The following is a 19,944-nucleotide window of genomic DNA, read 5'->3' on the forward strand; positions in this document are numbered from 1 at the left end:
CTGCACTCCCTGCTCCTGGACAGGACCAGTGGAGAAGCTAGCTCTGCACGTCCAGCAGAGTCACAGTCACGGAGGCAGCAAATGGGACCTGCCGGTACCTTGCGGGCAAGGCCCAGGACATAGATATCCTCCTGCACCGCCTCTCGCAGCTGGGGCAGCCGCTCCACGTTCTGCGTGAACTTCTCTTCCTGTGGCTTGCTGTACAAGTTCCTTGCTTGCCCTGCAGGACATTGAGGAGCTGTTGGTACCATGCAGGATGATGCGGGGACCAAAAGCCCCCTACTTGGCCCAGCCCATAACGCAAAGCCAACGGGGCAGCACCTTGCAAGGCTATGCTGGCACGCATCTCACGGATGCGCTTGCTGAGGTTCGTCTTCTGGCCCAGCATGATGCCGCTGCTCCTGCCTCGGCTCTCCAGCCCCGCTGTGTACGCAGCAGCCACTGCAGTTCTACTGCCCGCTGCAAGGGTCACAGAGCTGTGGCCAAGCCAACGGAGCTGAGCAACCTACGTCCTCATAATTGTCGCAGGGCTGTAACCACAACATGGAGCTGAGCTCCCTACGCCCTGGGAACTGTTGCCGGGCCGTAACCACAGCAACGGAGCAAGAGCAGCCTCTTGCTGCCTGGACATGTCCCTTTGGAAAGGTCAGCTCATTGGTCAGGAAACAGCCGCGCAGGGAGTTACGCTCCTGTTGACACGGGCAAGAACCAACCAGCTCTCAATACTGATTATTTATTCGGATGCTCACCGTATGCTCTTGCTCACCTACAAACGGGACACGAAATGCAAGCACGTACACTTGTTTGTTGGTCAATACCATCAAGATCCCACTACCAGAGAGCTGCAGAAAAAGACTTTGGAGGAAATGGCCTTCCCAGCACTAAGCTTGTACTTCAGCCGAGATCAAGCTTCTGTAATGCGGGGTCTTTTACCTACAGCCATCCTGTTGTGCTAAGGGGGTTAAGAAATACCCTCTGAGGCTCTTACTCAGCATCTCCTTTGCAGATTTATAAATGGCATGTTAGCGCTAATAGCCAGTGACAAGCTAAATTCCGACACGATTATCTCTAGTGCTTCATCAAGCCTGCATGAAGAAGTGGTCGCTTGAAAGACAAGCAGGGAAGGGTTTGTACACCCAAGGAATCTCCCCAGTCTGGCCATGCATGTAGAGATCTCCACACGGAGGCCACGTCCACGTGCCAAATACAGGAATTACGCCCCTAACCTTTCCGAGGCAAAATTTAAACACGTAGATTACATTGGGGGCAAGAGAAAGCATTTTAAATCGGATAAAGTGGTTCATGAATCTCCGTTTCACTGTCCCTCAGCAAAACTCGGCTTCGACAACGGCAGCGGGGAACTGAGCCCTTAACTTTTTACAGTGCTTTTTAGAAAAGCGGGGAATTGAGCCTGAGACTCTAAAGCAGCTAGCAGGTCTAGTGGCTGTAGGGAAGGCTAAGAGATTTTTTTTGCAGATCCTAATACAATATTTGAGGAGAGTGAGTGGCAAAAGTTTGGTGATGAACTATTTGACTCAGTGCTTAATGATTATAAAAAGGCAAAGAAACTCGGTAAACCACGGAGGGAAGTAATGAACTGTATAAAAAGATACAAGGCAGAAAAGAAAACTGCTGCGGTAGCAACGGAGAAACTAGGAACAGACGTCCCCGGTCGGCTGAAACCGGGGGAAGATTACAACTCGTTCCCCCCCACCCCAACTCGCGGGAGCACAGGGTTTCCCCCCCCCCTTTTCTCCCCCTCCATCAGAAGGTGCCGCGGAGGAGGTGTAACCCCCTGCTCCCCCACCACCCCAGTTCCGAAAGCAGGGACTTTGAAAAGGACAGAGAAAGTATATTAGAAGGTACACGCATGATAAAAGTCGAGGAATCCGAAAGAAAGAGGGCGGTGCCTCGGCGCCGGACCGATTGCGGCGCCATTTTGAAGCACGCAGTAGAAAATAGGGATCATGCGCGAGCGGGAGATTTAAAGGAACCGCGAGCCTCTCCAGCCCACTATGCCCCAGAGTGAAAAGATTTTTAACTCAGTCACGGAGGAGCCAGGTCTGCAGATGGCCACATACCGAACGAGAGACATCTGATAAGAAAGACACAGCTGCGAGCAACGGAGACCCCGAGTTCGGCGCAGGATCAGCCCCCGAATCCCCTGAATCCGAGCCAGATTTATATCCTCTGCTTCCAGACCCTGACTCTTCATCTCCCGGGTCGGTCTGCTCAGACTTACTGGCCCTGGAGACGCTCTGTTGTAACAATGGGTAACCAAAGAGGTGAACATTACTGGGGAATTTTCTGCAATGGGCATCTTGGCATATCCTGTGTTTACTACACAGCAGGGGGCTAAAGAGTGGGAAGCTCTTGATCTCAAAATAGTTAAGGAGGCCTGACAAACGGTGACCACGTATGCGTTAAAATCCTCTTATACTCAAGCTGTATATGTTATGATTTTTTCTTGCAATTGACAGGGAGAGCCCATACAGTTTCTCTGTGATACTCATGTACTAGAAGTTGGTAAATATAAGTATGTCCAGGTTTCTATCAACCCTTGGAGACCTCTGTAGATACTGCTAGCCACTTGTTCCAGCACAGGCTGGCCACCTGTGTCGGAACGAGTGTGCATTTTGGTCGGTATAAAAGCCCAAGCCTCATACGATGTGGGGGAGGCGGAGCCTCTGCGGGGACCCCCGCTAAGGTTGAGCCTGCCACCTCTCACTGCAATGATGCTTCTCCTTCTCGGAGCTGGTTTGCTGTTAGTCTCCACAGGGTCCTTGTGCCACGTTCTGTACGTGGGACTGTAGTGGGAGTAATGATGGCTTTTGCAGGGACTAAAAAAAAAAAAAAAAAAGAAAAGAAAAGAGGGGGAGAGAGAGAGAGAGTAATGATGCTGCACTTAACCTGTCTAACCTGTCTACTTCTCAAGAACTGAAGAACTGATAACCTGGGGGAGGGGGTATATTTGTGTCCTCCTGCCTACAGGTCCATGGTGACTGCCTGCAAAGTTTGTCAAGCCTTGCCATGAGCTGGACAGACGAATGGATAAACCTGATGCCTCAGCTACAGGAGCTGACCGTGAATACCCCAAGCAGACTGAGATAGAGGAAGAGAAAAACGAATGACTGCAAAACATCACTTGGGGGCAACTGAAAAGTAACATCCTGAATATGTGTGCTTGTAAAGTAGTTATTATTAGAGGTTGTGATTTTGTGTATAAAACCACCTGTATTTACTAGCTAGTTGCTAATAAGAAACTGCACCTTGTATTGTATAGATTTGTCACTTGTAAAAGAGATGTTAGAGTATGGAAATTTGCAGTAGCTGCTAGAAAATGCTAAGGCAAAAGCTATAAAAATTTTAATACAATGGTAGTGTTATAAAGGAGGTGATGGAACAAATTAAGGGGGGGGAGAATTCCACTGGTAAGAAATTTCTTTGGCTAGTCCTTCACTGCCATCAGCATCTTCGACATGCTGCTGCACCCTGTAATAGTTACTCTGCTAATGTAAATTTATGTATGCCTTGCTGTAGTAGCGACTCGTTACTGGAGAAAACAAAAGGGGGAAGATGTGGAGACAGTGTTCTCACAGGAGAATGGGTAATTGGTACATAAACTTTGAATGGTCCTGAAAGATACCGCGGGGCCGTGGGAGGCCCGAGGAAGCTTAAGCAAGCAAGATAAGAGGCTGGAATTCACCAAGCTAATGAGAACTGTGGACTGTTGGCAAGCTTTCAGGGTTGAGTTCTCACACCTGTGTTTAACCGATTATATGTTAGTCACTGAGGGTCTTCAAAACATGGATCCAATCATAATATGCCAAATCACTGTAAGTGCTTCAGCTCAACTAAGCAGACTGGGTTGCTGAGTTGCTAAGCAGACAATTCTACATCGAAGGCAATTCCTGATTTGTTTTAATGTTGACTCTGTAAGACATGCAACACTGCAGAACCTTTTGTTGTTGGAACAGGGACATGGATGTGAAGAGTTTGATGGAATGTGTTGTATGAGTCTCTGATTATGCTAATTCGATGTACGCACAGCTGAGAACCCTGGCTCAGCTTACCCAGCAATAGGAAATGAGCAATATCCTAAGAATAACTAGATGGTTGTCTTCACGGGGCATTACAGGTTGAGTCAAACACTGTTTAAAAGTATTGCACTTATGTATCCTTGTTAGGTTAATCATCGTAGCTATTAGGCTTGTTTATAGTTGTGTGATAAAACAGGTGAACAGAATAACCCATAATGCCTTGCTTGCACAAAGAAAAAGGGGGGAATTGTTGCAGAATGACTCTTAAGAGCAGGACCATAGAGTTCTGGAGGACTGTGCAAGCAAGGCAGGGGGTGGCCCCCACAGGTGGCCGGAGACCGGACCTGGGAGGAGAATGTGGAGGAAGCTGTGGGGGCTAACCAATACTGTTATGCCAAGAAGGAGTGGCTGAATACCACTCCTATATATGTGTGAACTGCGTCACAAATAAACTAGAAGTTGCTTATCACCCGTATTGGGTTGGCCTGTCTGCTTCTCCTCGCCGCTTACATCTGGGCTCCTCTCGGATCTCCCTGAGCCATTCCTCATGGATGCCAATGACCGCCCCACTGTGGTGGGGGGGACAGTGTGCCCAGCTGGGGTCCAGACCCACTGCTCCTCAGTCCCTCAGCCCCGGGGAGCGGCGGTCCTCTCGCACAGGCCTCCTGCTGCCTCACCACCCCAGGGCTTCCTCCCATTCTGCTGCTGCCAATGCCCACATTCCACCCTAGCTTTTCCTTGGTTCCCTTCCATGTGGAGGGATGGAGTTTTGGGTGGCTAAGAAAGGGCAGGTTGGCGTGTCGGTGGGGCTTATCTGGTGCTCACCATGTGTAGGTGATGCCCAGCAAGAGCTTTTTGTCCTGGCACACTGTTGTGGGAGGAGGCATTGGGTGTTTTAATTTTGGCTCTTCTATGCAGGCTATCTATGATGTAGTTCCTAGAAGTTCAGCTCACCCCCCTGGCTGCGGTAAGCACATGAGAACAGGACAGGGGCAGGAGATGGGTGGGTTGTCTTCTGCAGTGTGATTGCAGAAGAAAGTACCTGTTGGGCTCTTGGTTCTGGGACGCTCCATTCCACGTGGTCACTGGCACATCATGCTCCTTCTGGAGCTTCCTTTCAAAACCACAGCTTGTGCTACGTTTTGGCAATAGAATCCCCACACCTGCAGTCACACAAAGCCCACCAAGCGCATCCGAGGGAATGAAAAACATCTCCTCTATTAACAGGAGGCAAAAGTGCACAACGGGTGCTCTGGGGCATCCCCAGGTCTCGGGGAGCAACCGCTACTTCCTCTTGCTTTTCTTCTTGCTTTCGATCAAGTCCAGCCCTTGCTTCTTGATGGCTTCTCTGGTGAGGACAAGGCCACTGTGGTTGTCAGGGATATCAAAATCGTCTGGAGGAGAGAGCGGAGAGGAGCGGGCTGGGGAGGGTCTGTGGGGCTGCCTCTGCTGTGCCTGTGTCCCCAGGAGGAGCCGGCAGCTCCCGTAGGAGGAGGCCACTGGCAGAGCCAAGCCCTGGCTGTGAAGAAGATTCACAGCCAAGTGGTTCTGAAGACGAGGCTCTCCCCGCTTGCACCACAGCATCCCCCCTTGCTCCTGTGGTGCTTCTACGCTCCCCAAGCCACCATCTGCCTCCAGTCTCCCACATGCACACAGAAAACCAGCACTATGCTCAAAGGCCTGGAGCCAAGCGCGGTCAGCCCCAACGCCTGCAGCAACTCCTGGGTTGGGCTCTGCTGGGACAGTGGGAGATGGGCAAGGACAGCCAGAAATGCCAGGAGGCAGGGGCTGGCTGGGGCAGTTGCCGTGGGATGTGTCCCCTTTCCTACCTTGGAGCCCCACGCCCGTGTCCTCCAAGGAAACCTTCCGGTTCCGTGGATCGGCCATGAGGGTTTCCTCCAGCAGCTGCCTGACCTTCACAAAAGTCTGTGAAAGAGAGGCTGTGTTCATAGCTGAAGGGGAGGCGGGTGTTACAAGCAAAGGGGTGCCCAAGCTCCATGTGCCCCTGGTAGGGAACACCCCACAGAGCCCGGGGCCACCTGGGCCTGAGCTGCTCCGTGGCTCTTCCCTCGAGCACCTCCATCCTCCAGCTGGGAGGATGGCTTGGCACGGGCCACCCGGGAAAGCCTGTGCGGGTCCCCAAAGAGCGCAGCAGGGATGGAGCCGCCGTGCACCTCATCATCCTCGCTGTGGCTGGAGGGGGGCAGGTCAGCCACCCGCTGCACCAGGTACTGCAGCTTCTGCTCACACTGCCGGAGCTTCTCGTCCACTGCCATGGCCTTGACAGGATGCTCCTGGAGTCAGAGAGGGAACAGCCTTGGTGGGGAGAACGAGCCCCTTGGGGTGATGGTCGCTGCACCAAGTGTCACCACACGGTGCCGTTGCAGCACCAAGCAGAGCCTGGGCTCTGCTCAGCCCAGCGTTGGGCGGGTACCTGGCCAGGCACGGTGATGCCCCGCAGCCGGACGAAGAGGTTGTCAAGTGCGTTTTCAAAGTCCAGCAGCGTCTCCTGGCTCCTCAGCAGCTGGGCTCGCCCCTGTTCCAGCCGAGCCTCTTCCCGCTGCAGCCTCGTCCTCAGCTCCTCCACCAGCCCCCTGGAGCCAACCACGGTCACATCCATACAACGGCACAGGGGTGCAGACACCCCAAAGCTGTTGCAAAAGCTGCTGCCCAGCTTCTCCCCTGCCCCCAAGCGCAGAGCAGAGATGCTGCCTGCAACTCAACCCCACGCTGCTGCTGCTCCCACTTCCCATGCCAGGCAAGGAGCAAGGCTCCTCCTGCTGCCAGCGCAGGAGCTTTGCGTGCTCTGCCAGCACCAGAGCTGGGGCAGCACTCTGCTCAGAAAGCCTCCCAGTGCGGGAGGGGTGGGCAGCCGCAGGGTGACAAAGGAAGGGCTGCCCTCTTGGGACACCTGCCATGCACGTGTCCCCCTGCCCCTAAGGGTGCCGGCCCCTTTGGCATGAGTGTCCGGAGGCCAGCAGCACCTGCTTGTGTCTGGGGGCCGGCGAAACTTCAGCTCATCGCGCTGCATCTCCAGCTCCTTCACTGCCTTCTCCAGCTCCTGCTTCTTCTCCTTGCACCTTGTGAGGTACTGCTCCATTTCCAGCAGGGACTTCTGCTGTGCCTGGAGCCTGATGGGGATGTCCTGGCCGGGGGAGAGCACAGGGACTCAGCCCAGGGCACTCCTGCAGGGTACAGGATCTGGGCCGTGCTCCTGGGGAGGTTTCTGCACCAGGAACCACAGGAAGCACTGCAAGTTCATGGCGTGGAGCAAAGCAGTTCCAGCCCTGCCTGTACAAGAGGGGCCCTGGGGGGCTCTGGGGACAGAGGAGAGCAGATAACCCTGCCATGGAACAAGGTGAGCAGACAAGGCTCAGCTCCCTGGGGCTGGAGCAGCCCCAGCTTCTACCAGAGATGGCTTTTCACCTCACCCAGAGGCGGGAGCACTGCACCACATCCTTGGCCTCCTCTATCTTCTCCCTCACGTAGGCCTCCCGCTGCAGCTGGTACTTGGTGGCCTCCAGTTTGGCAGCTGCGGTGGAAAGGTTGTGGCAGGGAAGGATGCCTGCGGCTGCGCCTGCATCCCCCCCCTGCACCCTGACAGGCACTCACCCACCACTGGGTCCTCTGCGGGCAGGCTCAGGAAGTCCCTGCTGAGGTCATGCTTGGCTTGCTGCAAGGATGGTCATCGTCACCCCTGAGCTGCTGGCACCCTGGGGGAGCTGGCCCTGCAGCCCCTCACCCATGGCAGGCTGGGCACTGATGCCCGCCCTATGCCGGCAACCCTGAATGTGCCGGGGTCCCCCAGCTCACCGTTTTCAGAGCCCTTTCTTTTGCTTCCTTGAGCCAGCCTCCGTCTCTGGGCTCTTTCTGAGCAGCCTGGGTGCGGAGCCTGAGCTCCCTCTCTGCAAGGACCTGGGTTTTCGTCCTGACCATGCGCTCCTGGAGCAGAGCAGAAGAGAAGTGGCTCCCAAAGCTCCAGCGGACCTCTGTGAGCTTCTAAGCCTGGCATGGCCAGCATCAAAAATGCCACCCCCTACCCCCTGTAAACAGCCTGGGAAGGAAAGTGAGCAAGGCCAGCTAGAGAATGGAGAACGCCACCTTCCCCGTGGCCAGGGCTTCAGGCAGCTGTCCCCAGCTCAGGGCAGCCCGGCCCAAGTGCCAGACACAGGAGGAGCTATGGAGGCATCTGGGTGCTGCGGGGAAGCCAAGCTCAGTCTTGCTTTTTCTTGAAGGAAGGAAGACTCAGCAGCACGGCCGTCTGGTGCCATGTGTGGGCTCTGGAGGGCAGGAAAGCACCCTGAGGTGCCCTGGACGATGGTCTCACCTCGGCTCCACGAGCAGCTCTGAGCCCACGCGAGGCCATGAGCTCCATGTCCTCCACCTCCCTATGCTGCAGCTCGGCCGTCTCACTCAGGAGGTCCAGGTGCAGAGGCAGGTGGGCCAGCTCCTGGGACACGGGGAGCCAGAGCCCACTGAGTCCCAGGGGTGCCCTGTGCTGGGACAGAAGGTGGAGGGGAGCAGGAGGACCTCCTGCAGGAGGGTGTCCCACCAGCACAGCCCCTTGGGCCCTTCAGTGCCTTTGCAGGGGGAGCGGGTGAGACAACGGCACGGTGAGGATGAGCTCACCTTCCTCAGGGCATCCCGCACCGCCACGTACAGGGCAGTCACCTTCTGCCCAGCGCGGACTTTTGTTTGCATCTTCTCTATGTTGCCCTCCAGGGTACGAACCACCTAGGGCAGAGAAGGTTGGAGACAAGGGGTGAGCCCATCTACTGAGACCAGTGCCCACCCAGGGGGGCAGGGTTGACTGAAACCCCCCACGGGTGCTGCCACCCCAGGGAGGGGCCCTGGCACCTGTGCCTGCTGCTGCTTTTCGGCCCTCTGGACATCCTGCAGCTGCTGCAGCCGCCTCTGCAGCCGCTCCTTGGCCCGGCTCCGCTGCTCCACCTGGTACAGCAGCATGTTGCATGTGTTCACCTGGCGACAGACTTCAGCCCGGAGCTTCTCCCGGGCCACCTGCATGGGATGTGAGCATTTGCCAGGCTGGAGGCAGGGCTCGCTGGGCGCCCACGGGAGAAGGGGTCCTGCCTGCAAAACTCATTGCCAAGGTAGAGCTGGGGATGCTGGGACCTGCTCGCTCCCTTGGCGGGACAGGAACTCTGCTGGGGCAAAGGACCTGCTCAGGGAGCTAGGGGAGGACACTGATGGGTCCTGCAGTGCAAAGGGTCCCACGGGACCGCTCATGGACGCCCCGTGTCTCACTGCACCAGCCCTGCGGGGCTGTCCTGGTGCTGGCACCAGCTGCCTGTTCCCTCCAACCGCTCCTTCTGAGCATCCCCTGAACCCCAGCCCACTGCCAGCAGCCTGGCCCCGCTGGACTCTGCTATTACCTCCAACGGCTTACTGGCCAAAGCAATGCCCAAGGGCTGCTCCGCTCCGCAAGCCTCAGCGATGGTGAGCTCATGCTGTGGGCAGAAGAAGGGCAGAGAACACATCACTGCCAGCCTGGGGATGGTCCCAGCCTCCTGCTGCCCTGCACTCCCTGCTCCTGGACAGGACCAGTGGAGAAGCTAGCTCTGCACGTCCAGCAGAGTCACAGTCACGGAGGCAGCAAATGGGACCTGCCGGTACCTTGCGGGCAAGGCCCAGGACATAGATATCCTCCTGCACCGCCTCTCGCAGCTGGGGCAGCCGCTCCACGTTCTGCGTGAACTTCTCTTCCTGTGGCTTGCTGTACAAGTTCCTTGCTTGCCCTGCAGGACATTGAGGAGCTGTTGGTACCATGCAGGATGATGCGGGGACCAAAAGCCCCCTACTTGGCCCAGCCCATAACGCAAAGCCAACGGGGCAGCACCTTGCAAGGCTATGCTGGCACGCATCTCACGGATGCGCTTGCTGAGGTTCGTCTTCTGGCCCAGCATGATGCCGCTGCTCCTGCCTCGGCTCTCCAGCCCCGCTGTGTACGCAGCAGCCACTGCAGTTCTACTGCCCGCTGCAAGGGTCACAGAGCTGTGGCCAAGCCAACGGAGCTGAGCAACCTACGTCCTCATAATTGTCGCAGGGCTGTAACCACAACATGGAGCTGAGCTCCCTACGCCCTGGGAACTGTTGCCGGGCCGTAACCACAGCAACGGAGCAAGAGCAGCCTCTTGCTGCCTGGACATGTCCCTTTGGAAAGGTCAGCTCATTGGTCAGGAAACAGCCGCGCAGGGAGTTACGCTCCTGTTGACACGGGCAAGAACCAACCAGCTCTCAATACTGATTATTTATTCGGATGCTCACCGTATGCTCTTGCTCACCTACAAACGGGACACGAAATGCAAGCACGTACACTTGTTTGTTGGTCAATACCATCAAGATCCCACTACCAGAGAGCTGCAGAAAAAGACTTTGGAGGAAATGGCCTTCCCAGCACTAAGCTTGTACTTCAGCCGAGATCAAGCTTCTGTAATGCGGGGTCTTTTACCTACAGCCATCCTGTTGTGCTAAGGGGGTTAAGAAATACCCTCTGAGGCTCTTACTCAGCATCTCCTTTGCAGATTTATAAATGGCATGTTAGCGCTAATAGCCAGTGACAAGCTAAATTCCGACACGATTATCTCTAGTGCTTCATCAAGCCTGCATGAAGAAGTGGTCGCTTGAAAGACAAGCAGGGAAGGGTTTGTACACCCAAGGAATCTCCCCAGTCTGGCCATGCATGTAGAGATCTCCACACGGAGGCCACGTCCACGTGCCAAATACAGGAATTACGCCCCTAACCTTTCCGAGGCAAAATTTAAACACGTAGATTACATTGGGGGCAAGAGAAAGCATTTTAAATCGGATAAAGTGGTTCATGAATCTCCGTTTCACTGTCCCTCAGCAAAACTCGGCTTCGACAACGGCAGCGGGGAACTGAGCCCTTAACTTTTTACAGTGCTTTTTAGAAAAGCGGGGAATTGAGCCTGAGACTCTAAAGCAGCTAGCAGGTCTAGTGGCTGTAGGGAAGGCTAAGAGATTTTTTTTGCAGATCCTAATACAATATTTGAGGAGAGTGAGTGGCAAAAGTTTGGTGATGAACTATTTGACTCAGTGCTTAATGATTATAAAAAGGCAAAGAAACTCGGTAAACCACGGAGGGAAGTAATGAACTGTATGAAAAGATACAAGGCAGAAAAGAAAACTGCTGCGGTAGCAACGGAGAAACTAGGAACAGACGTCCCCGGTCGGCTGAAACCGGGGGAAGATTACAACTCGTTCCCCCCCACCCCAACTCGCGGGAGCACAGGGTTTCCCCCCCCCCTTTTCTCCCCCTCCATCAGAAGGTGCCGCGGAGGAGGTGTAACCCCCTGCTCCCCCACCACCCCAGTTCCGAAAGCAGGGACTTTGAAAAGGACAGAGAAAGTATATTAGAAGGTACACGCATGATAAAAGTCGAGGAATCCGAAAGAAAGAGGGCGGTGCCTCGGCGCCGGACCGATTGCGGCGCCATTTTGAAGCACGCAGTAGAAAATAGGGATCATGCGCGAGCGGGAGATTTAAAGGAACCGCGAGCCTCTCCAGCCCACTATGCCCCAGAGTGAAAAGATTTTTAACTCAGTCACGGAGGAGCCAGGTCTGCAGATGGCCACATACCGAACGAGAGACATCTGATAAGAAAGACACAGCTGCGAGCAACGGAGACCCCGAGTTCGGCGCAGGATCAGCCCCCGAATCCCCTGAATCCGAGCCAGATTTATATCCTCTGCTTCCAGACCCTGACTCTTCATCTCCCGGGTCGGTCTGCTCAGACTTACTGGCCCTGGAGACGCTCTGTTGTAACAATGGGTAACCAAAGAGGTGAACATTACTGGGGAATTTTCTGCAATGGGCATCTTGGCATATCCTGTGTTTACTACACAGCAGGGGGCTAAAGAGTGGGAAGCTCTTGATCTCAAAATAGTTAAGGAGGCCTGACAAACGGTGACCACGTATGCGTTAAAATCCTCTTATACTCAAGCTGTATATGTTATGATTTTTTCTTGCAATTGACAGGGAGAGCCCATACAGTTTCTCTGTGATACTCATGTACTAGAAGTTGGTAAATATAAGTATGTCCAGGTTTCTATCAACCCTTGGAGACCTCTGTAGATACTGCTAGCCACTTGTTCCAGCACAGGCTGGCCACCTGTGTCGGAACGAGTGTGCATTTTGGTCGGTATAAAAGCCCAAGCCTCATACGATGTGGGGGAGGCGGAGCCTCTGCGGGGACCCCCGCTAAGGTTGAGCCTGCCACCTCTCACTGCAATGATGCTTCTCCTTCTCGGAGCTGGTTTGCTGTTAGTCTCCACAGGGTCCTTGTGCCACGTTCTGTACGTGGGACTGTAGTGGGAGTAATGATGGCTTTTGCAGGGACTAAAAAAAAAAAAAAAAAAGAAAAGAGGGGGAGAGAGAGAGAGTAATGATGCTGCACTTAACCTGTCTAACCTGTCTACTTCTCAAGAACTGAAGAACTGATAACCTGGGGGAGGGGGTATATTTGTGTCCTCCTGCCTACAGGTCCATGGTGACTGCCTGCAAAGTTTGTCAAGCCTTGCCATGAGCTGGACAGACGAATGGATAAACCTGATGCCTCAGCTACAGGAGCTGACCGTGAATACCCCAAGCAGACTGAGATAGAGGAAGAGAAAAACGAATGACTGCAAAACATCACTTGGGGGCAACTGAAAAGTAACATCCTGAATATGTGTGCTTGTAAAGTAGTTATTATTAGAGGTTGTGATTTTGTGTATAAAACCACCTGTATTTACTAGCTAGTTGCTAATAAGAAACTGCACCTTGTATTGTATAGATTTGTCACTTGTAAAAGAGATGTTAGAGTATGGAAATTTGCAGTAGCTGCTAGAAAATGCTAAGGCAAAAGCTAGAAAAATTTTAATACAATGGTAGTGTTATAAAGGAGGTGATGGAACAAATTAAGGGGGGGGAGAATTCCACTGGTAAGAAATTTCTTTGGCTAGTCCTTCACTGCCATCAGCATCTTCGACATGCTGCTGCACCCTGTAATAGTTACTCTGCTAATGTAAATTTATGTATGCCTTGCTGTAGTAGCGACTCGTTACTGGAGAAAACAAAAGGGGGAAGATGTGGAGACAGTGTTCTCACAGGAGAATGGGTAATTGGTACATAAACTTTGAATGGTCCTGAAAGATACCGCGGGGCCGTGGGAGGCCCGAGGAAGCTTAAGCAAGCAAGATAAGAGGCTGGAATTCACCAAGCTAATGAGAACTGTGGACTGTTGGCAAGCTTTCAGGGTTGAGTTCTCACACCTGTGTTTAACCGATTATATGTTAGTCACTGAGGGTCTTCAAAACATGGATCCAATCATAATATGCCAAATCACTGTAAGTGCTTCAGCTCAACTAAGCAGACTGGGTTGCTGAGTTGCTAAGCAGACAATTCTACATCGAAGGCAATTCCTGATTTGTTTTAATGTTGACTCTGTAAGACATGCAACACTGCAGAACCTTTTGTTGTTGGAACAGGGACATGGATGTGAAGAGTTTGATGGAATGTGTTGTATGAGTCTCTGATTATGCTAATTCGATGTACGCACAGCTGAGAACCCTGGCTCAGCTTACCCAGCAATAGGAAATGAGCAATATCCTAAGAATAACTAGATGGTTGTCTTCACGGGGCATTACAGGTTGAGTCAAACACTGTTTAAAAGTATTGCACTTATGTATCCTTGTTAGGTTAATCATCGTAGCTATTAGGCTTGTTTATAGTTGTGTGATAAAACAGGTGAACAGAATAACCCATAATGCCTTGCTTGCACAAAGAAAAAGGGGGGAATTGTTGCAGAATGACTCTTAAGAGCAGGACCATAGAGTTCTGGAGGACTGTGCAAGCAAGGCAGGGGGTGGCCCCCACAGGTGGCCGGAGACCGGACCTGGGAGGAGAATGTGGAGGAAGCTGTGGGGGCTAACCAATACTGTTATGCCAAGAAGGAGTGGCTGAATACCACTCCTATATATGTGTGAACTGCGTCACAAATAAACTAGAAGTTGCTTATCACCCGTATTGGGTTGGCCTGTCTGCTTCTCCTCGCCGCTTACATCTGGGCTCCTCTCGGATCTCCCTGAGCCATTCCTCATGGATGCCAATGACCGCCCCACTGTGGTGGGGGGGACAGTGTGCCCAGCTGGGGTCCAGACCCACTGCTCCTCAGTCCCTCAGCCCCGGGGAGCGGCGGTCCTCTCGCACAGGCCTCCTGCTGCCTCACCACCCCAGGGCTTCCTCCCATTCTGCTGCTGCCAATGCCCACATTCCACCCTAGCTTTTCCTTGGTTCCCTTCCATGTGGAGGGATGGAGTTTTGGGTGGCTAAGAAAGGGCAGGTTGGCGTGTCGGTGGGGCTTATCTGGTGCTCACCATGTGTAGGTGATGCCCAGCAAGAGCTTTTTGTCCTGGCACACTGTTGTGGGAGGAGGCATTGGGTGTTTTAATTTTGGCTCTTCTATGCAGGCTATCTATGATGTAGTTCCTAGAAGTTCAGCTCACCCCCCTGGCTGCGGTAAGCACATGAGAACAGGACAGGGGCAGGAGATGGGTGGGTTGTCTTCTGCAGTGTGATTGCAGAAGAAAGTACCTGTTGGGCTCTTGGTTCTGGGACGCTCCATTCCACGTGGTCACTGGCACATCATGCTCCTTCTGGAGCTTCCTTTCAAAACCACAGCTTGTGCTACGTTTTGGCAATAGAATCCCCACACCTGCAGTCACACAAAGCCCACCAAGCGCATCCGATGGAATGAAAAACATCTCCTCTATTAACAGGAGGCAAAAGTGCACAACGGGTGCTCTGGGGCATCCCCAGGTCTCGGGGAGCAACCGCTACTTCCTCTTGCTTTTCTTCTTGCTTTCGATCAAGTCCAGCCCTTGCTTCTTGATGGCTTCTCTGGTGAGGACAAGGCCACTGTGGTTGTCAGGGATATCAAAATCGTCTGGAGGAGAGAGCGGAGAGGAGCGGGCTGGGGAGGGTCTGTGGGGCTGCCTCTGCTGTGCCTGTGTCCCCAGGAGGAGCCGGCAGCTCCCGTAGGAGGAGGCCACTGGCAGAGCCAAGCCCTGGCTGTGAAGAAGATTCACAGCCAAGTGGTTCTGAAGACGAGGCTCTCCCCGCTTGCACCACAGCATCCCCCCTTGCTCCTGTGGTGCTTCTACGCTCCCCAAGCCACCATCTGCCTCCAGTCTCCCACATGCACACAGAAAACCAGCACTATGCTCAAAGGCCTGGAGCCAAGCGCGGTCAGCCCCAACGCCTGCAGCAACTCCTGGGTTGGGCTCTGCTGGGACAGTGGGAGATGGGCAAGGACAGCCAGAAATGCCAGGAGGCAGGGGCTGGCTGGGGCAGTTGCCGTGGGATGTGTCCCCTTTCCTACCTTGGAGCCCCACGCCCGTGTCCTCCAAGGAAACCTTCCGGTTCCGTGGATCGGCCATGAGGGTTTCCTCCAGCAGCTGCCTGACCTTCACAAAAGTCTGTGAAAGAGAGGCTGTGTTCATAGCTGAAGGGGAGGCGGGTGTTACAAGCAAAGGGGTGCCCAAGCTCCATGTGCCCCTGGTAGGGAACACCCCACAGAGCCCGGGGCCACCTGGGCCTGAGCTGCTCCGTGGCTCTTCCCTCGAGCACCTCCATCCTCCAGCTGGGAGGATGGCTTGGCACGGGCCACCCGGGAAAGCCTGTGCGGGTCCCCAAAGAGCGCAGCAGGGATGGAGCCGCCGTGCACCTCATCATCCTCGCTGTGGCTGGAGGGGGGCAGGTCAGCCACCCGCTGCACCAGGTACTGCAGCTTCTGCTCACACTGCCGGAGCTTCTCGTCCACTGCCATGGCCTTGACAGGATGCTCCTGGAGTCAGAGAGGGAACAGCCTTGGTGGGGAGAACGAGCCCCTTGGGGTGATGGTCGCTGCACCAAGTGTCACCACACGGTGCCGTTGCAGCACCAAGCAGAGCCTGGGCTCTGCTCAGCCCAGCGTTGGGCGGGTACCTGGCCAGGCACGGTGATGCCCCGCAGCCGGACGAAGAGGTTGTCAAGTGCGTTTTCAAAGTCCAGCAGCGTCTCCTGGCTCCTCAGCAGCTGGGCTCGCCCCTGTTCCAGCCGAGCCTCTTCCCGCTGCAGCCTCGTCCTCAGCTCCTCCACCAGCCCCCTGGAGCCAACCACGGTCACATCCATACAACGGCACAGGGGTGCAGACACCCCAAAGCTGTTGCAAAAGCTGCTGCCCAGCTTCTCCCCTGCCCCCAAGCGCAGAGCAGAGATGCTGCCTGCAACTCAACCCCACGCTGCTGCTGCTCCCACTTCCCATGCCAGGCAAGGAGCAAGGCTCCTCCTGCTGCCAGCGCAGGAGCTTTGCGTGCTCTGCCAGCACCAGAGCTGGGGCAGCACTCTGCTCAGAAAGCCTCCCAGTGCGGGAGGGGTGGGCAGCCGCAGGGTGACAAAGGAAGGGCTGCCCTCTTGGGACACCTGCCATGCACGTGTCCCCCTGCCCCTAAGGGTGCCGGCCCCTTTGGCATGAGTGTCCGGAGGCCAGCAGCACCTGCTTGTGTCTGGGGGCCGGCGAAACTTCAGCTCATCGCGCTGCATCTCCAGCTCCTTCACTGCCTTCTCCAGCTCCTGCTTCTTCTCCTTGCACCTTGTGAGGTACTGCTCCATTTCCAGCAGGGACTTCTGCTGTGCCTGGAGCCTGATGGGGATGTCCTGGCCGGGGGAGAGCACAGGGACTCAGCCCAGGGCACTCCTGCAGGGTACAGGATCTGGGCCGTGCTCCTGGGGAGGTTTCTGCACCAGGAACCACAGGAAGCACTGCAAGTTCATGGCGTGGAGCAAAGCAGTTCCAGCCCTGCCTGTACAAGAGGGGCCCTGGGGGGCTCTGGGGACAGAGGAGAGCAGATAACCCTGCCATGGAACAAGGTGAGCAGACAAGGCTCAGCTCCCTGGGGCTGGAGCAGCCCCAGCTTCTACCAGAGATGGCTTTTCACCTCACCCAGAGGCGGGAGCACTGCACCACATCCTTGGCCTCCTCTATCTTCTCCCTCACGTAGGCCTCCCGCTGCAGCTGGGACTTGGTGGCCTCCAGTTTGGCAGCTGCGGTGGAAAGGTTGTGGCAGGGAAGGATGCCTGCGGCTGCGCCTGCATCCCCCCCCTGCACCCTGACAGGCACTCACCCACCACTGGGTCCTCTGCGGGCAGGCTCAGGAAGTCCCTGCTGAGGTCATGCTTGGCTTGCTGCAAGGATGTTCATCGTCACCCCTGAGCTGCTGGCACCCTGGGGGAGCTGGCCCTGCAGCCCCTCACCCATGGCAGGCTGGGCACTGATGCCCGCCCTATGCCGGCAACCCTGAATGTGCCGGGGTCCCCCAGCTCACCGTTTTCAGAGCCCTTTCTTTTGCTTCCTTGAGCCAGCCTCCGTCTCTGGGCTCTTTCTGAGCAGCCTGGGTGCGGAGCCTGAGCTCCCTCTCTGCAAGGACCTGGGTTTTCGTCCTGACCATGCGCTCCTGGAGCAGAGCAGAAGAGAAGTGGCTCCCAAAGCTCCAGCGGACCTCTGTGAGCTTCTAAGCCTGGCATGGCCAGCATCAAAAATGCCACCCCCTACCCCCTGTAAACAGCCTGGGAAGGAAAGTGAGCAAGGCCAGCTAGAGAATGGAGAACGCCACCTTCCCCGTGGCCAGGGCTTCAGGCAGCTGTCCCCAGCTCAGGGCAGCCCGGCCCAAGAGCCAGACACAGGAGGAGCTATGGAGGCATCTGGGTGCTGCGGGGAAGCCAAGCTCAGTCTTGCTTTTTCTTGAAGGAAGGAAGACTCAGCAGCACGGCCGTCTGGTGCCATGTGTGGGCTCTGGAGGGCAGGAAAGCACCCTGAGGTGCCCTGGACGATGGTCTCACCTCGGCTCCACGAGCAGCTCTGAGCCCACGCGAGGCCATGAGCTCCATGTCCTCCACCTCCCTATGCTGCAGCTCGGCCGTCTCACTCAGGAGGTCCAGGTGCAGAGGCAGGTGGGCCAGCTCCTGGGACACGGGGAGCCAGAGCCCACTGAGTCCCAGGGGTGCCCTGTGCTGGGACAGAAGGTGGAGGGGAGCAGGAGGACCTCCTGCAGGAGGGTGTCCCACCAGCACAGCCCCTTGGGCCCTTCAGTGCCTTTGCAGGGGGAGCGGGTGAGACAACGGCACGGTGAGGATGAGCTCACCTTCCTCAGGGCATCCCGCACCGCCACGTACAGGGCAGTCACCTTCTGCCCAGCGCGGACTTTTGTTTGCATCTTCTCTATGTTGCTCTCCAGGGTACGAACCACCTAGGGCAGAGAAGGTTGGAGACAAGGGGTGAGCCCATCTACTGAGACCAGTGCCCACCCAGGGGGGCAGGGTTGACTGAAACCCCCCACGGGTGCTGCCACCCCAGGGAGGGGCCCTGGCACCTGTGCCTGCTGCTGCTTTTCGGCCCTCTGGACATCCTGCAGCTGCTGCAGCCGCCTCTGCAGCCGCTCCTTGGCCCGGCTCCGCTGCTCCACCTGGTACAGCAGCATGTTGCATGTGTTCACCTGGCGACAGACTTCAGCCCGGAGCTTCTCCCGGGCCACCTGCATGGGATGTGAGCATTTGCCAGGCTGGAGGCAGGGCTCGCTGGGCGCCCACGGGAGAAGGGGTCCTGCCTGCAAAACTCATTGCCAAGGTAGAGCTGGGGATGCTGGGACCTGCTCGCTCCCTTGGCGGGACAGGAGCTCTGCTGGGGCAAAGGACCTGCTCAGGGAGCTAGGGGAGGACACTGATGGGTCCTGCAGTGCAAAGGGTCCCACGGGACCGCTCATGGACGCCCCGTGTCTCACTGCACCAGCCCTGCGGGGCTGTCCTGGTGCTGGCACCAGCTGCCTGTTCCCTCCAACCGCTCCTTCTGAGCATCCCCTGAACCCCAGCCCACTGCCAGCAGCCTGGCCCCGCTGGACTCTGCTATTACCTCCAACGGCTTACTGGCCAAAGCAATGCCCAAGGGCTGCTCCGCTCCGCAAGCCTCAGCGATGGTGAGCTCATGCTGTGGGCAGAAGAAGGGCAGAGAACACATCACTGCCAGCCTGGGGATGGTCCCAGCCTCCTGCTGCCCTGCACTCCCTGCTCCTGGACAGGACCAGTGGAGAAGCTAGCTCTGCACGTCCAGCAGAGTCACAGTCACGGAGGCAGCAAATGGGACCTGCCGGTACCTTGCGGGCAAGGCCCAGGACATAGATATCCTCCTGCACCGCCTCTCGCAGCTGGGGCAGCCGCTCCACGTTCTGCGTGAACTTCTCTTCCTGTGGCTTGCTGTACAAGTTCCTTGCTTGCCCTGCAGGACATTGAGGAGCTGTTGGTACCATGCAGGATGATGCGGGGACCAAAAGCCCCCTACTTGGCCCAGCCCATAACGCAAAGCCAACGGGGCAGCACCTTGCAAGGCTATGCTGGCACGCATCTCACGGATGCGCGTGCTGAGGTTCGTCTTCTGGCCCAGCATGATGCCGCTGCTCCTGCCTCGGCTCTCCAGCCCCGCTGTGTACGCAGCAGCCACTGCAGTTCTACTGCCCGCTGCAAGGGTCACAGAGCTGTGGCCAAGCCAACGGAGCTGAGCAACCTACGTCCTCATAATTGTCGCAGGGCTGTAACCACAACATGGAGCTGAGCTCCCTACGCCCTGGGAACTGTTGCCGGGCCGTAACCACAGCAACGGAGCAAGAGCAGCCTCTTGCTGCCTGGACATGTCCCTTTGGAAAGGTCAGCTCATTGGTCAGGAAACAGCCGCGCAGGGAGTTACGCTCCTGTTGACACGGGCAAGAACCAACCAGCTCTCAATACTGATTATTTATTCGGATGCTCACCGTATGCTCTTGCTCACCTACAAACGGGACACGAAATGCAAGCACGTACA

General features: G+C 55.8%; 2 protein-coding genes across 2 annotated transcripts; both read right to left on the reverse strand.

Annotated features, from left to right (window-relative positions):
* Window positions 1-37: 37 nt before the first annotated feature.
* Window positions 38-9,538, reverse strand: LOC133278167 (coiled-coil domain-containing protein 183-like). Its single transcript, XM_061470691.1, has 16 exons — window positions 9,434-9,538; window positions 8,898-9,059; window positions 8,670-8,774; window positions 8,368-8,490; window positions 7,854-7,982; window positions 7,653-7,713; window positions 7,472-7,572; window positions 6,956-7,185; window positions 6,475-6,634; window positions 6,215-6,334; window positions 5,870-5,966; window positions 5,329-5,434; window positions 4,551-4,609; window positions 322-459; window positions 99-220; window positions 38-43 (listed from the first exon to the last, which is right to left on the reverse strand). The coding sequence occupies exons 1-16, from the start codon at window positions 9,536-9,538 to the stop codon at window positions 38-40; spliced, it is 1,824 nt and encodes a 607-aa protein (XP_061326675.1).
* Window positions 9,539-9,613: 75 nt separating this feature from the next.
* LOC133278168 (coiled-coil domain-containing protein 183-like) lies at window positions 9,614-19,107 on the reverse strand. Its single transcript, XM_061470692.1, has 16 exons — window positions 19,003-19,107; window positions 18,467-18,628; window positions 18,239-18,343; window positions 17,937-18,059; window positions 17,423-17,551; window positions 17,222-17,282; window positions 17,041-17,141; window positions 16,525-16,754; window positions 16,044-16,203; window positions 15,784-15,903; window positions 15,439-15,535; window positions 14,898-15,003; window positions 14,120-14,178; window positions 9,898-10,035; window positions 9,675-9,796; window positions 9,614-9,619 (listed from the first exon to the last, which is right to left on the reverse strand). Exons 1-16 carry the CDS (start codon window positions 19,105-19,107, stop codon window positions 9,614-9,616), a joined length of 1,824 nt encoding a protein of 607 aa, XP_061326676.1.
* Between the last annotated feature and the right edge of the window lie 837 nt (window positions 19,108-19,944).

Source organism: Pezoporus flaviventris, unplaced genomic scaffold, assembly GCF_033815535.1.
Source record: "Pezoporus flaviventris isolate CSIRO_AGI_PZ_B2104156 unplaced genomic scaffold, CSIRO_AGI_Pfla_v1 ptg000063l, whole genome shotgun sequence".
Lineage (NCBI taxonomy): Eukaryota > Metazoa > Chordata > Aves > Psittaciformes > Psittacidae > Pezoporus > Pezoporus flaviventris.

Excerpts from the sequence above, each read along its gene's own strand:
- LOC133278167 (XM_061470691.1), bottom strand. The coding sequence starts at position 9,538 with ATGTGTTCTCTGCCCTTCTTCTGCCCACAGCATGAGCTCACCATCGCT. Across the intron at positions 7,983-8,367 it reads GAGCTGCTCGTGGAGCCGAG|GAGCGCATGGTCAGGACGAA; the intron begins GTGAGACCATCG and ends GCTCTGCTCCAG. Across the intron at positions 7,186-7,471 it reads TGCAGTGCTCCCGCCTCTGG|GACATCCCCATCAGGCTCCA; the intron begins GTGAGGTGAAAA and ends TCCCCCGGCCAG.
- LOC133278168 (XM_061470692.1), bottom strand. The coding sequence starts at position 19,107 with ATGTGTTCTCTGCCCTTCTTCTGCCCACAGCATGAGCTCACCATCGCT. Across the intron at positions 18,344-18,466 it reads AAAAGCAGCAGCAGGCACAG|GTGGTTCGTACCCTGGAGAG; the intron begins GTGCCAGGGCCC and ends TCTCTGCCCTAG. Across the intron at positions 15,004-15,438 it reads CACGGGCGTGGGGCTCCAAG|ACGATTTTGATATCCCTGAC; the intron begins GTAGGAAAGGGG and ends TCTCTCCTCCAG.